Source organism: Ovis canadensis, chromosome 17 (assembly GCF_042477335.2).
Source record: "Ovis canadensis isolate MfBH-ARS-UI-01 breed Bighorn chromosome 17, ARS-UI_OviCan_v2, whole genome shotgun sequence".
NCBI classification, from domain to species: domain Eukaryota; kingdom Metazoa; phylum Chordata; class Mammalia; order Artiodactyla; family Bovidae; genus Ovis; species Ovis canadensis.
In genome coordinates this window covers 40,388,941-40,404,912 of record NC_091261.1, presented here as the reverse complement: position 1 = coordinate 40,404,912, position 15,972 = coordinate 40,388,941, and the positions used below count along the sequence as shown (strand labels likewise).

General features: G+C 37.0%; 1 protein-coding gene and 1 pseudogene across 1 annotated transcript in view; one reads left to right on the top strand and one right to left on the bottom strand.

Annotated features, from left to right (window-relative positions):
- The window catches only part of SLC25A31 (solute carrier family 25 member 31), a 30,846-nt gene that overhangs the window by 13,918 nt on the left and 956 nt on the right, over window positions 1-15,972 (top strand). The window contains exons 3-5 of the mRNA XM_069557301.1: window positions 6,390-6,507; window positions 9,350-9,504; window positions 10,951-11,076. Of these exons, the coding sequence (XP_069413402.1) occupies window positions 6,390-6,507; window positions 9,350-9,504; window positions 10,951-11,076 (399 nt within the window). The remainder of the gene's footprint in view (window positions 1-6,389; window positions 6,508-9,349; window positions 9,505-10,950; window positions 11,077-15,972) is intronic.
- LOC138422810 (small ribosomal subunit protein uS5 pseudogene) lies at window positions 7,113-8,039 on the bottom strand (annotated as a pseudogene).

Genomic DNA, 15,972 nt, shown 5'->3' with positions numbered 1-15,972 from the left:
AGTGATTCACTAGGCCTCAGAGAACTCAGAAAAGCTATTATACTCCTGGTTTACAGCAAAAAGATGTAGATTAAAATCAACAAAGGGAAAAAGCACACAGGACAAAATCTAAGAGAAACTAGGTACAAGCTTCTAGGTGTCCTCTCCTAGTAGACTCAGCTGGACAGCACTTAGTTCTCCCAGCAGTAATGTGAGACAACACGTATACTGCCAAATAAGGTTGCTCACTTGAGCTGTGGTGGTCAGGTCTTTGTGGGAGGGAAGTCAGTTTCATAGGCATGTGTAATAGACTCAGCTACTCAGTCTCCAGCTACGGCTGCCACCCACTCAAAAGGTCAAATTGATACAGTTTAGCCCAAAGCCCCAAGTATACAAAGGGGTGTTCACCATAAATCAGCGTTAGTATAAACTATCTGGTGTTGCCAAAGCTTCTGGCATATAAAGACAGTCTTACTAGATAGGATATTCCACAGGCTCAGAAAGTTACCTCAATGGAACCTTTGAGTCTGGTCAAGGAGGGAGATCTTTTCAGTATGTGCAGGGTTTGGGCAACACAAGCCTGCTGAGTTAGCCCTTTACTGAACATTTTCCACCTATCTCCCCCAAAAGATAATTCCTGTAAAACTAAGCCAGATGGAGCAATTAACTCCAGAATTAACTAGAAGATTTATGTTACTAACATCTGTCCCTAACAGTGTAAATAACATGGTTCTAAAAGTTTCAGTTAACTCTGATCTCTGTTAAAACTCTGTAATAAATTTCAAATCAGTAGAGCTTGAGGTAAAAACATTTTTAGTATGCTTCTAAAGAATATGCTAGCACTTTCCTGGTGGTCCAGTGGTTAAGACTCCATGCTTCCAATGCAGGGGGCACAGGTTCAGTCCCTGGTTGGGAAACTAAGATCCCACATGCTGCAAGGTGTGGCCAAAAGATAAGAAAAGAACAATAAAAAAGAAAGAACATGCAGTCTTATTTAGAATGTAAAGATATTCAGTCACAAGTAATATGTAATGTTTAAATATATATTATTTCTTAAATTTGGCTACTAATGATCCTTCTGTTTCTGCCCTTAGACATCAAAATGTTCTTCTATTTCTGTTCCTGCTCTAAGAAAAGTGAAAAAAAAAAAACACCTGAAAAGGAAAATACAGTATTTTGGGTTTCTTACCTGGTTTTCAAAGAAACATAGAAGATAGAAAAAACAAGTACAGTGTGAAGTGAACTGAAGTCGCTCAGTCGTGTCCGACTCTTGGCGACCCCATGGACTGTAGTCCACCAGGCTCCTCTGTCCATGGGGTTTTCCAGGCAGTAGTACTGGAGTGGGGTGCCATTTCCTTCTCCAGGGGATCTTCCCAACCCAGGGATCGAACCCAGGTCTCCCACATTGTAGACAAACATTTTACCATCTGAGCCACCAGGGAAGTACAGTGTATGTGATTTAAAAGTAGTTGGTCTACCGCAATAAATATCTCTGCATGCTTCTCGGGATGGCTGCACTGGTAACAATACTAGCTGTTGGCAAGGATTCAGAGAAGCTGAATTTTACACTGCTGGTGGGAATGTAAAATGATCTTGCCGCTTTCAAGAGACTATGACAGTTTCTTACAAACTAAACATATGCTTATCATACAGTCCAACTCTTGGGCATTTATCCCAGAGAAAAAGACCTCTTCACAAAAAAGCAAAGTATACAATGTTCGTAGAAGATTGTTTCATAATAGACAAAAATTTGGGAATAACCCAGATGTCCCAGGTAAATGCTTAAACTGTGGTACATCACACTATAGAAGGTCACTCAGCAATAAAGAGAAACATGTTTTGATAAAACAAGTATTGTATGATCCTCTTGGGATCTAGTAAAGGCAAATTCATAGAGACAGAGAGTAGAATAGAGGTTGCCAGCTGTAAGAGGGATGGAGATTCTTTAATAGGTACAGAGTTTATGTTTAGCATAATGAAAAGTTCTAGAAATAGTAATGATGTTTATACAGTGTTGTCCTTAATGCCACTGAATTATACACTTAAAATGCCTAAACAGTAAATTTTACCGTATAGTTTTAAAAAAATATAAACAGCAACTTTGAATGCTAACTGAAAAGATACCAATCTCAAAAAATATTAGCTTTCTGGTTTCATTTATTTACCATTTACCAGGAGAGAGGGAGGTGGCTATAAAGAGGTCCATAAATGGAGGATCTTTATCATGGAACTGTCCACTGTGATAATTGGTGGTCATATGAATCTGCACATATGATAAAACGGCATAGAACTAAATACACACACAGATGAGTGTGTAAAACTTGTGAAATCTGAATAAGGTAGATTTCCATCAATGTTAGTTTCCTCTACTACAGTTATGCTGGGCTTCCCAGGTAGCTCAGTGGACAAAGAATCCTCCCGCAATGCAGGAGTCACAGGAGACTCGGGTTTGATCCCTGGTTCGGGAAGATCCCCTGGAAGAGCATGGCTACCCACTCCAGTATTCTTGCCTGGAGAGTCCCATGGGCAGAGGATGGCAGGTTACATACAGTCCATAGGGTCATAAAGAGTCCAGCACGACTGAAACCTCTGAGCATGCACACACGTAATTATGTTACTGCTGCTAAGTCGCTTCAGTCGTGCACGACTCTGCGACCCCGTGGACTGCAGCCTACCAGGATCCTCCGTCCATGGGATTTTCCAGGCAAGAGTACTGGAGTGGGCTGCCATTGGAAAATTGCTTGAAAAGTTTAAAGACTTCATATGTACTAGGATGCATGTGAGTCTGCTATTATGTCAGAGTAAAGTTTTTAAAAAATAACCATGGTAGGGAGATGTGTGCCTACTATATACTCTTATCACTGAACTTTTACTTTGCCCTTTGAGGTAGTTATTTTTACCCCAAATGTACAGATAAGGAAAACAAGACAGAGCTTAAAGCATTTGCCCTAGTCATTTGTTCATGTCTTTCTAATTCTCAAATCCAGTTCTTTCTACCATACTCTTACTCCTCTTCTAGCTGAGGTGACTGAACTAGATGAGTGTTAGCTGAACCTGGGCATAACATATGTCTCTGCTGCTCCTAAGCAGCTACCAGCACAACCCTCATCGAAGACTAGAGCTTCCTCCTCTCTTCCATGCCCACACAAACTGTTAGAAAGAACTTTGGTCCCAGGTATTTGTTCTTGGAGGCAGTTTATCATCTATTTGTCAACAGTTGAAAATGAATAGGATTATTTTCCTCTAAACTCTCTTATTCTCCTTTCCTGATTCCTTTCACTTCCTCTCCATTTATAGTTTGGTGGTGGTGCTCAGTTGTGTCCGACTCTTTGCTACCCCGTAGACTGTAACCCACCAGGCTCCTCTGTCCATGGGATTTTCCAGGCAAGAATACTGGAGTGGGTTGCCATTGCCTACTTCAGGGGATTTTCCCAACCCAGGGATTGAACCCACATCTCTTTCATCTCCTACATTGGCAGGCAGATTCTTTACCACTGCACCACCTGGGAAGCCCCCTTTTACACTATAGTAATATCTGAAATCACAAACTTAAAAAACAACTTCTGGGTCTGTTCTATTTTCAAGCTTAATTGTGGCGGAACAGACTTTATCTGTTACAGAAACACTTGCAGAATTATCATTCAGCATAGAGTCTTCTTGTCTCCTTCCCTCCTTCCATGCTCCTTAACCTTCCCTGCCTTCCTTCCCCTAGTAGTTTGGCCATACTATTTATACATTTTGTGCCTGCCTTCATTGCTTTCTCATTGGCGTCGCTTTCGCTATCAGACAGGTCCCTGTTTGAATAGTAAATTATGTAAATTATACATTCACCCAGAAAGTTATGGATCTGTTTTCTTTCTCTTATCTAGGAAGGAAATAGAATGTTAAATTGAACTTAAGATGCACTTTATAAATCTTTGTGCTGCATAGCCTATTTGATTTGGCCTGTTTGCTTGTAAGAAGCAGAGAAATTACTTCAAGAAAAAGACATTTACTGCAGTGGAATTTGAACCACAGGCAGCTGTAGGGATCAAACTATATACTCCTTATCTTTGTCTCCCAGGTCATTTAGTCTTTCCCTGTCTGTAATGATCTGGTTTTTTGTGTGTATCTGTTTGCTCTGCATTTCCTCATTATTGCCCATCTTTTTTACTTTCCAACATTTTATTTCTTTTAAGTTCACTGTTAATACCATAGTGATTCCTACTAACCTTTCAAGTGGTGGTGGGGTTCTTACCTGAGATCCATGCAAACTTGAGGAATAACTTAAACTTTTACCAAAAAAAACTGTGTTTATATATGTGAAATTTTTATTGGAAAAGTATCTGTAGCTTTCAACAGTCTCAAAGTAAACTGAAACCTAAAAACATTATTTAATGTTTTTTCCTTTTCTGTCCCTACTACTAACTGGCCTAGAATTTCTAGATTCACATTTATAAGATTTAAACTGTGGCCTAGCTTCTCTTTTTCTGCCAGGTTACATGTCATCTTCCAAACTATAGATTAGCTACCTTCTGGTCTCATTATCTCTATATGATTATGAAACATGGCTATCTGTACAGTAGAACTTCTGAGTTTCACGTCAAAAGGCACTGTGGGAGTCCAAGTACCCTTCATTAAACAAATATTTATTGAATGCATTACTCTTACTCTGGACAAGGCCCCATGACTTGCTTTGTGAAATAAACAAATGAATTAAAAATTCAGGCCTCAAAAAATGTAGACAACCTAAATGTCCATGCAACTGATATGGATAAATAAAATGTGATAAGTTAGTAAAATACTATTTGTCAATAAAAAGGAATGAAGTGCTAACACATGCTGCACATGCTACAACATGGATAAACCTTACAAACATGTTATATGAAGGAAGCCAGTCACAAAAGGCTGCTTGTTTCATGATTAGGGAATGTCTGGAATAGGCAAATCTATGGAGACAGAAAGTTGCTTAATGGTTATGTTGGGTTCAGGGAGATGGGAAAGGTATGGAGTGACTGCTGATAGGTACAAGGTTTCTTTTGGAGTGATGAAAATGTTCTGAAACTGATAAAGGATGCAGAACTCTGGTATGCTAATAATTCATTGATTTGAATATATGGGTGAACTGAACAGTGGGTAAATACATCTCAGTAAGTAAAAATAAAAATAATTCTGGCTGAAGAAATTTATAGTCTGTAGAAAGTAAAACAAGACAGGTACACAAATAATTATAAATTGAAAGTAGTGATTGTAAATACTGGTTTTAAAAAATGAGAATCTGGAACATGTTGATACATTTTACATATTGATCACATGATTTACCTTTAATTCTCTGAGAGAAGTATTTATAAGAAGAAGGTGTGATTACACATAGTTCTGAATGAGCTGGAGATCAGAGAATTCATAAAAAAAATAGAATTCGAATTAGAGCATAAATCAATAACTTTTTGTTTATAAAAGATAGGAAAAAAATTTAAAAGATGGAAAGGGCATTTCAGGCCAGGAGAAAATTGAGAGTTCCAAAGCATGGGAGACTTAAATTATTGTTGGAAATAAGAGCCACAAGAGGGAAGGGATGTGTGTGTACTTGTAGCTGATGTGTGTTGTTGTGTAGCAGAGGCCAGCACAGCAATTATCCTCCAACTAAAACTAAATTTAAAAAAAAAAGATGTCAGAGAAGCAAGAAACTGAGCTTGACTAGGTTGGTTACAGTGGTCTTATACCCTAGGTTTTCTGTAAGAACTCCAGTTCAAATATTCCTTTCTTTTTCTTGAGCACTAGATGTTGAAAAGCAGTTTACTGGACCTAAGCAGAGCACATTTCAAATGTTTATCAAAAAGAACCTCAACAGCCCTTGTGAAGTAGTAGATCAGTAAGGTCTTCCATGCCACTCAACCACATTATAATTGATTTCTGCCAATTTACATTTGGCATTTGAACATAGTCTATATTTTTGACCTGTTTAAATTTATTTTTACTAAAACTACAGAGTGACATTGTGGCATTATGATATATTACTGTCCCTCTCCCCTGCCACCAAGAAAGGGAACAACTGAGGCCTCTACAGATACCTAACATTTTAGTTATAAAAGGATATATTATTAATAAAAAGCTTTATACAGTCTAAAGAGTGGAATATCTTATGTGGCTTCTTGTGCTAATCTGGGCTGCTTTTGCTGGAGGATATTAAAATATCTTGGAATTTCAATATATCAGCATCTAGCCTGTATCTCCTAGACTGCCTGGTAAGAAACAAAGACTGCATGGACATGGAGGGAAGTATTTTGGATGATAATATATGCTTATTTATTTTAGGTGTTTATTTTGTAAAAGCATCTTGTAAATCTGGCTCTTTAACCTTATAAAAATAAAAGATTTTTTAAAATCAGAGTCTATGGTTTAATAACTACTTTTTAATTAATATGTTTCAGTTCTGGAGGTGGTTTTTGGCAAACCTGGCTTCTGGTGGAGCTGCTGGGGCAACATCCTTATGTGTAGTTTATCCACTAGATTTTGCCCGAACCCGATTAGGTGCTGATATTGGAAAAGGTACGGGATTATTAGAAATGCTAACTCTTCCTTCTTTGTGGTTTTGAACACTGTGTTATTTATTATAGTTATGCTTTTAACAGTAGTGTTGCATTCAGCCTAAAAATTTTATTCTCAACCAAATGGTAAAGTCCATAGAGCCTAAAGATTACTACTTTTTTTCTTTTCTTTTAAACTAGGGAAAGGAAGGCCAACACTATAGTAACATAAAAGTAAGCCACAAAGAGCACTTTAACTTCTGGTTTGTTTCTCATTTTGTTATTTAGAGAGCCATCCCCTAGATTCCTTCATGCACTTATTTACCTGTCTTGACTGTGGCCCCTTTCTAGGTTACATGTATAACTCTCACCCTAGATTCCCTTTTCCTCTGTCCTTACTTATTTATCGCATCCTCTGTGTTTCTTCATACCCTTGTTTTGGTAGATGTATTCTTTGATAGCTTTCTAAGGAGGGTGGATAGGAGATAAACTGAGATCTTGGCTATCTGAAAATGTCTGTTTCACAAATATTTGGCCATATGTAAAATTCTGGAATTAAAATCATTTTCTTTCACAATTTTGAAAGCATTACTCTGGAGTCTAGTTTCTAATACTGCTCTTAAGAAATCATTTTCTTACTGCTGATCCTTCTGTATATGACTTTTTTCTTGTTTTTCTGGCTTCATTCATTATATTTTTCTCATATAAAACTATATGGTGGCTATGTGGAGGCTGGGTCCTCTGCATGGAAACTCTAGTATGAGTCTTTACAAGATGGTCAGAGAAGTCCTGATACAGAGACTTGGTGAACAATGTCTCTTTCCAGAGACCAGGAGTAAGATAACTGTAGGTCTTGGAAATGGCATCAGAAGTGGCCCTGGCAAAGTTGCCCAAGGTTCCGGGGCAGCCCCTGGCAGAGGTGCAGCAGTCGTCAGTTCCAGCCATCAGCAGCAGCTTCTTGGGCTCAGAGGCTAGGACAGCGCCAGTGCTCCTGAGGACAGGGATGAGGCGCACCAGCATGGAGCCACAGCAGAGGGCCTGTCACCTTGTAAGAGACAGTGTGGGGCTCGCTGTTCTTGTCTCCCCAGGAGCCTCACAGCACAGATGATGGCGAGCTTGGCCAGAATGGTGGCCCCATGAATGGCAGTGGCTACCTCCTTAAGCACTTGACACTCAAATTGACATGTCTCTTGTAATCCCCAGTGGTGACAAAATGTCTTGACCCTGGTCCACTGGCCAGCACGGGTCTGCTTTTGCCTAGGCATAATCTTTAAAACCTTTGAGGGATACCGCAGGAAAAAGTCAATGATCTCAAAAGTTAATGATCTCAGATAGCCTGATGGGCAAAAAGAAGAAATAGATCTCCTTCAGGGACTTGATTTTCATGTCCTTGACCAGGTGGCCCAGCTTGGTGATGTCCTTGGCTTTGCCTCTGCAAGCTCTGCAACCTCAGCCCTGGACGCCAGCGCCACTGCCGAAGCCTCCACAGAAACCACCATGGCCTCCCATTCCAGGGCCTCCAGGCCCCCCCACAGCACATTTATCATCCACCATTTGGTGTTTTTTTCTTTTTAATTACCTTATATCCCTGATGATTTGACATTCACAATGATGTATCTGTGTGTGAGTCTTTTTCAGTAATTGTGAAGGTAACTCAGTTGGCTCCATGTGACTCCAGCACAAATTGGAGCCTTACCACAGTAGTACTTAATTCCTTTAATTTTAAATTTCTGTGATTATTGGAGACATGTGGTTCTCTTTTCAACAGTATCTCCCTCTGCAAGAAATTAGGTTTCAACTTTCTCTGCTCACTCTTAGTGAGTTACCACTCCTCCACCTCCCTTCCATCTTGCCAAAATTTGTGAACTTCATTCTTGTCATGTACTCTTTTTTGCTTTAAACCTGTTTTTCCCGTATTATTTTTTTAATAGAATTTCTCAAGGAAGCAGAGATTCATTCAGGAAGTATTATTGGGTGCCTCCAGTAAAGTAGGTCCTGCTTGAGATACACCATATTAATCATGGAGCTCATGGTTCATTTACCTTACAGTCTAGTGGAGGTTGTAGTAATTAAAAAAGGAAAAAATGACTAAAATCTACTGTCACTTGGCGATAAATGCCAGGAAAAAAAATTTAGGAGAAGAGGATGACATCAATTTTAGACAAATGATCAGAGAAAAGGCCTCAGAAGGGATGACAGTTTGGACAAAGATGAGGAGTTTGATCTATCATGTTTAGCTGGCAGTCCAGATTTTCTTGTTAAGAAAGTGAAAATAACATGCATTCTGGTTTAATTTCAATTCTGTAGTTTTGTTTTCTCTCAAAATTGGAAGAACCTTATTTTGAAACATTGTATTCTGTATATAATTGTAAAATATTATCAAAGATTTCTAGGTCAAGGTAAAATAAAAACAAAAACCATCAAACACTAGAAAAATATGACACCTCATCTAAAATATTAATAGTCCTTAAAGTTACTAGTTTTTAGCCTTTCCTTTTTATCTGTCTTTTTGCTCTTCAACTGAAGCAAGTTGTAGACATTTTTAATGCCTAAGTATTTTCTGAATGCTAACTAGTAGCTTTATTGAATGGTAATTTTATTGAAATGTTTTAAGCCAATCAGATTGCTTGAATTAGATTGCTTATATAAGAAATTAATATTTGCAGTTAAAGTATCTTGGTACTACTTGACATCTTAATTATTTTTAAATGAATGGGAAGGTTTCTATTTGTGCCTTGTTAGAAAGATTTCTAAGTGTTAGTACAAGGTAATTTAAATCTGTAAAATGTTTAATTAATTTACTTTGAATAAAGTGTTTATCTGATTATGATGTTGCTAATAAATTTTAAATGGCTGTATTTTAGGTCCTGAAGAGCGACAGTTCAAGGGTTTAGGTGACTGTATTATGAAAATAGCAAAATCAGATGGAATTGTTGGTTTATACCAAGGGTTTGGTGTTTCAGTTCAAGGCATCATTGTGTACCGAGCTTCTTATTTTGGAGCTTATGACACAGTTAAGGTAATTTGGTACTTTAGTATATGTTAAATAAATTGTTTCTTTTTGTTGTTCTAATTAGTAATATGTTCAGCAAGTATGTTTACTTTAATTATAGAAATCAAAATAAATATTGACATAAGAGACATTATAGCATTCTGTTTAATCATGACTTTGCCATAATGTAATTAAATTACAGCTCTATTATGAACCTGAATTTGGATATAAAGCATAGACATATAGTGTTTGTGCTGCTTGCATTGGAAGACTCAAATAGAAAACATGCTAATTAGATTTATATCATAATTGAATATTTGGTATATAGGCAGGCATCTTCTAACAGTTGTTTTCTAATTTTACATTCATTTTGTTATCACTTTTTTTACATGCATATTATCAGTTTACTGTCATCATTGGAAAAAGGCAAGGCATAATAGTTAAATATGATAAATATGCTACTATAGCTCAGTGATCTGTTGGGTACTATTAAATTTTGTATTGTTCTCCAGGTTCTGCAATTTGCCTTTTCATTTCAGATGTTAGTAGTGCTTCCGTAAGGTAGGAAACAGAGAGATCGTAATAATGGCTGCTATTTTTTTATCTATTACTTAGTTTCAAGAACCTTGTTAAGGACTTTACATCCAAACACTGTGAGAGCTTTTAATATATCCCATTTTAAAAATAAATAACCTAGAAATGGCCAAGTAATTTATGTGGCAAGCACATATCCCACGTTCTTAATCACTGTATCATAATGCTTCTAAAAAGAAGCAAGGAAATTAATATCAGTATTATTTACTATTAAGGTTAAAACTTGAGGGAAATTTTATGATGGTGTCATATATTATCTCTGCTCTCCCTGTTCAGTACAAATATAGTTGAATGTCATTTTTATTGCACTCTGGACATAGTGCTTTTAGTTTGTAGTATATTTTTTAGACAGATAGATTAATGGAAATTATAGGATATTATATACGTTTATTTAATCACAGAAAAATTTATGTTTACTCTCCCTCTGCTTTTCTCTAAGCTGTAGTAGTTGTAAAATTTAGAAATGTTTCTTCACTAGCTTAGAGCTTTAAAGCTTATCAGATATCATCTGTCAATAGTAACAGGCATTCTTTCATCCTTTCCAGCTCTATGAGGAAGAACAATGGAAGAACTTTTTTGGTTACTGGTTGCCATCTCCTCTTGTTTTCAGTGCTATTAATAACAAATCTCCTATAATTGCAGATATACTATTCTTTTCCAAATAAACTTTAAAAATATAGCCATGTGTGGGGTTCTCCTTTCTTATTGATCTCTTGCTATTATTTTAAGCTTTCCGTACTAAATCCAACTATTTTTTATTGCATTTTAAATATAATTGAGCCCTCTTTCATATATATATATGTATGAATTTTCCTTTGACTTAATAATTTAAGGTATTTTGGAAATTTAGATGGTTACTTGATAATTTTTCTTTTCTAGGGCTTATTACCAAAACCAAAGGAGACACCTTTTCTTGTCTCCTTTTTCATTGCTCAAGTTGTGACTACGTGTTCTGGAATACTCTCTTATCCCTTTGACACAGTTAGAAGACGTATGATGATGCAGGTATTTTATATTATTTGTAAGCTTAATTGAGTTTTCCAATATCTCTGATATTTGGGTGTAATTTAGAGACATTTTTACTAAAAGACATAGGCCCTTCGTTTTATTACTAAAATAAATCCATGGTATGTTTGGTTTTATTTCCTGTCATAAGCAGTCAGTCATCATCCAGCAAAGTTTCCTCCATGTCTGCTATCTGAACAGCAATGTATTTCTCTCCTGTAGTGTATATTACTGTTTGGAGAGTGGAGGGGCATGGCAGGGATTAGATGAGAATGTGTCTGTCGTAACTGAATATTAGATTAAGTAGAATAAGCCCAGTCACAGGCCACTGACATATGTAATCATTTGTTGTAGTATATTTTAGTAAAAGTAAATAATTTTAACTCCAAGGAGGAGAATATATTTATAATGATGTATATTCTAAATGTAAATCCCCAGACCAAAATTTTGATACTATTGATCTCCGTTGTTGATACTTATTATATTCATTCATTTAGCAAATAATTGAGTGACTATTCACCAAGCTTTAGTGACACAAATGGGCTTCCCTGGTAGCTCAATCAGTAAAGAATCTGCCTGCAGTGCAGGAGACCCAGGTTTGATCCCTGGGTCAGGAACATCCCCTAGAGAAGAAAATGGCAAACCAATCCAGTATCCTTGCCTGGAAAATCCCTGGTGGGCTGCAGTCCATGGAGTCGCAAAGAGTTGGGCACAAGAGTGACTAACACTTTGAGTGACACAAAATAAGGCAGAACCTGCACCCAAACTCATAGCATACTACTGAAAGCATACTATTAATGGTTTAAATAGAAATGTGCCTAAGTTCCAGGAATGCAGTAGGGAAGGGGTACTCCAGTGCTTAAAAGTGATCAGAGATGGCCTCTTAAAGAGCTGAATCTCAGAAAATAGGCTTTTTCTCAAGATAATGAGAGAACATTCTCAGCAGAGGGGAAAAAAACACCTAAAGGTATGGCTTAAAAAGTATTTCAGTATAACCCATATATGATAGGTTTCATGAGGGCAAGTGAAAATAATGAGGCCAGCAAAGCTAAGTTTATTATGTGGCAGAACTGTCCTCAGTATTTTACACTTTAACTCATTTATTCTCAAACTAATACTGGAAGGTGTAGTTACTATCATTGTCCTCATTATCCTCTACAGAATGGTCTTGAAAGAACCCATTGGGCCACATGAAAGGACTATCAGTCAGTTCAGTCGCTCAGTCGTGTCCGACTTTTTGCAACCCCATGGACTGCAGCACGCCAGGCCTCCTTGTCCATCATCAACTCCTGGAGTTTACTCAAACTCATGTCCATTGAGTTGTTGATGCCATCCAACCATCTCATCCTCTGTCATCCCCTTCTCCCACCTTCAATCTTTCCCGGCATCAGGGTCTTTTCCATTGAGTCAGTTTTTCGCATCAGGTGGCCAAAGTATTGGAGTTTCAGCCTCAGCATCAGTCCTTCCAATAAATATTAAGGACTGATTTCCTTTAAGATGGACTAGTTGGATCTCCTTGAAAGGGTAAAGCATACCTAACCTATTTAACCTGTTGCTTCCTATGGACTATCCTTAAAGTTGTTCTTTTCTATCTGTTTTCCTCTTAATTTATGTCTAGCTCTGGTTTAATTGAAAAACTTGAAAATAGATCATTAATTTGTAAATAGACTGAGTTAGGTAGATGGTTCGGTATCAATGTTAAATTGTCTGATTTTGATAACTACTTTGGGCATGTAGGGCAATATACTTATTCTTAGAAAATTCACACTGAAATGTTTAAGGGACAACTATAGCTGCAACTTACTGTCAAAATAATTCATAAAAATGTGTGGGTGTGGATTTTTATATATACATGTGCATTGTTATATATATAAAACATAGTACCACTGCCATAACAAAGTGCCAAAGACTGGGTGGCTTAAATAACAGATTTATTTTCTAACAGTCTAGCAGGGTTGGGGTCTTCTGAAGGCCTCTCTCCTTGGCTTGTAGATGGCTTTCTCCCTGTGTCTTCTGATGGTACTTTTTGTTTCTCTTCTTATAAAGATGATCATTTTGGGTAAGGGACCACTCTAATGAGTTCATTTAACCTTAATTATCTTTATAAAGACTTTATCCAAATATAGTCACAGTCTGAGGTTCTGGGGTTAGGTCTTTAATATATGAATTCTGTGAGGACATAATTTGTGACGGTCTTCTTTAAATTTTGCATTTGATTTTATATCCCACAACTTTGTTAAGCCTTATTACAAACACTTATCAGTATGTATACCTTTTGAAGTTTTTTTTTTACACAGTGATATAATCTGCAAATATACCACATTTTTCCCCCTTTCTTATCAATTCTTATGCATTTTATTCCTTTTCTTGCCTTTCTGTACTCGTTGAGACCTCTGATTCAGTGTTATATTAAAGAAGTAATAACTGGCAACCTTGTTTTGTTCCTTGTCTTACAGAAAGTGCCTTCAGTGTTACAAAGTTTGATAATTAGCTGTGAATTTTTCAGTTATCCTTTATTATGTTATGATTGATACTTTCTGTTTCGGATTACAATAATTTTTAATCATGAATGGTGGTCATTTTTTTTTCTATATTGGGATGATCATATTATTTTCTCTTCGTGTATTAATATATGTATTACATTAATCTATTTTCCATAGCTAAACCAACTTTATATGCCTGGGATCAATCCAGCTTGGTCATGGTGTATTATATTTTTGTACCCTTTGCTAGGTTTGATTTGCTGGATTTTCAGGATTTTTGTATCTGTTGTTTCTCTAACATAAGCTTGACATTTTTTTTTCCTTCTTGTATTATCCTAGTCCTCCTTTAGTATCAGGCCTATTAAATTGTTACAAAATATGTTGGGGAGTCTTCCCACTTTTTCTCTTTTTTGGAATAGTTTCTGTGAGATTGGAACTAAATGTTCATTGAATATTTAGTAGAACTCACATATAAAGTCATCTGGATATGTGGTTTTCTAATTTATGAGATTTTCAACAACTGATTGAATTTATGTAACAAATTTAGTAGTATTCCAGTGTTTTTTCCTATTCTGTTGGTAAATTATACCTTTAAGGAATTTATTTATTCTGAGTTTTCAAAATAATTGTCATAAAAGTGTTCATAGTATCATGTTGCTCTCTCTTAATCTCTGGGTCATCTGCAGTAATGTTACCTTTGCCACTTCTGATAATTTAAGAGCCTTTTCTTGTTTTTCCTGAAACAGTGTTTCTACACATTGGTCAAAGTATTTCAAATAAGTTTTTGTTTTTTATTTTTTCTGTTGCATTATTTCCTTTTTTTCTGGTGGTTCAAGTTACCAGTCAGGCTACATCTTACAAATTTATATGAGGCATTTTATGGTTATAAGTAAGTTTTACAAATTTTCTAAGATATGTTTTTCTTAACACCCAAATGCAATATATTTCTAGTTTCGTTTTTTGCCAGGGTCCAGCCCTGGTGGATCCAGGGTAATTCGAAACGTGAACGGCATAGGCGAGGAGAAACTTATTTATTTATTAATATAGAAATATAAGATTAGATTAGGAAGAAATAGTATAGTAGGAAATTTAGGTGGAGAAAAAGATGCTGAATAACTTGGTTTACGGGGAAAACCAATAAAACCTCGAGACAAGAGGTTTGCACCATCTACGTTAGGCCACCGGCGCCCACTTGAATATCGAAGGGTGCCCCGCCTTAGGCTCCCTTTCGCATGGATCTTAGCAGCCAGGGCAAGTAAGTAGACGTGGTGAGCCTCCCCGCTCCAGATGGGAATTCAGCCGAAAAGGGGGAGAAAAGAACGACCTGGGGAAGCCCAGCATCGGTGCAAAACTCCAAAAACTTTATTTTCAAAATCAGCTTATATACCCCAAGTTGTACATAAAGAAATAATGGAATATGCAAAGTTATGCAGGGGCAGCAGTCCTGACCCTCATTGAGACCAGGCTTTCTTTTTGCATACCCTCCCGTATACAAAAAAGTCTCAGGTGGTTTACATTATCTTCTGGCCAAGAAGCCTGTTAACATTTTTATGGCTCTCTTCCTGGATAATTAATTGCTATCAGCCAGAAAACTCCTTTTCCCTAGAGGTGTTTTTTCTTTACTCTGCATCACCCTCAAAGTACTAAATAAAGTTACATTCCTGTAGAACAAAGGTGCAGTGGGTTATAACAAAGAAAGTACTTAACTCAGAGATCTAATGTTGCTAATACCAGGTCTACTACCTGTTTTTCTATATACCAACTACCTCTACAAATAAAAGATATGAAAATTTGGCAGCAAATATTGGCTCAACAAATGAAACCTTTAATCAGTCCTATTCTAATGATTTTGACTCCTCGGAAGCCCCTACATTCCTGGGATGTTTTAAGCTTCCTGTGCCTCCGCAGTCTGGAGGCCTCAAACAATCACATGCGCAGCTGTATGAGTTCTGCAGGGAGGCTAGAAAGCCATCAGAGGGGTTTTTGGATTGAAACACCCTTTCAAATGCAGAAGACTAAAGCTCTGAGTTGACTTTTTCCAGTGTGTCAGAAGAGTGAAAAAGCAGAGTACGAAGGCCGGCAGACTTTGGTTTTTGGGGGTACATGCTCAGGAAATACCAGGGGGAAGCCCTGAGATTTGACTCGCCTTGCCCATCAGATCTCTGCCACATGACCTTGTCACGGGTGGGATTCCTCACGCTGGCTCCCGGCAGTTTTTGTTTTTGTTTCGCTATTGATTTCTCACTTAATTACAGTGTGGTGAAATGATAAAATCATGTTATGTGATGCCATCTTTTAAAATCTATTAAGCCTAATATTTGGCCATCCAGTATTCAATGTATGACTGTTAACATACTTAGTCAACACAGTATTAATTTTAATCTATCCTTGGTGCTATGTAAAATCTGTCTTA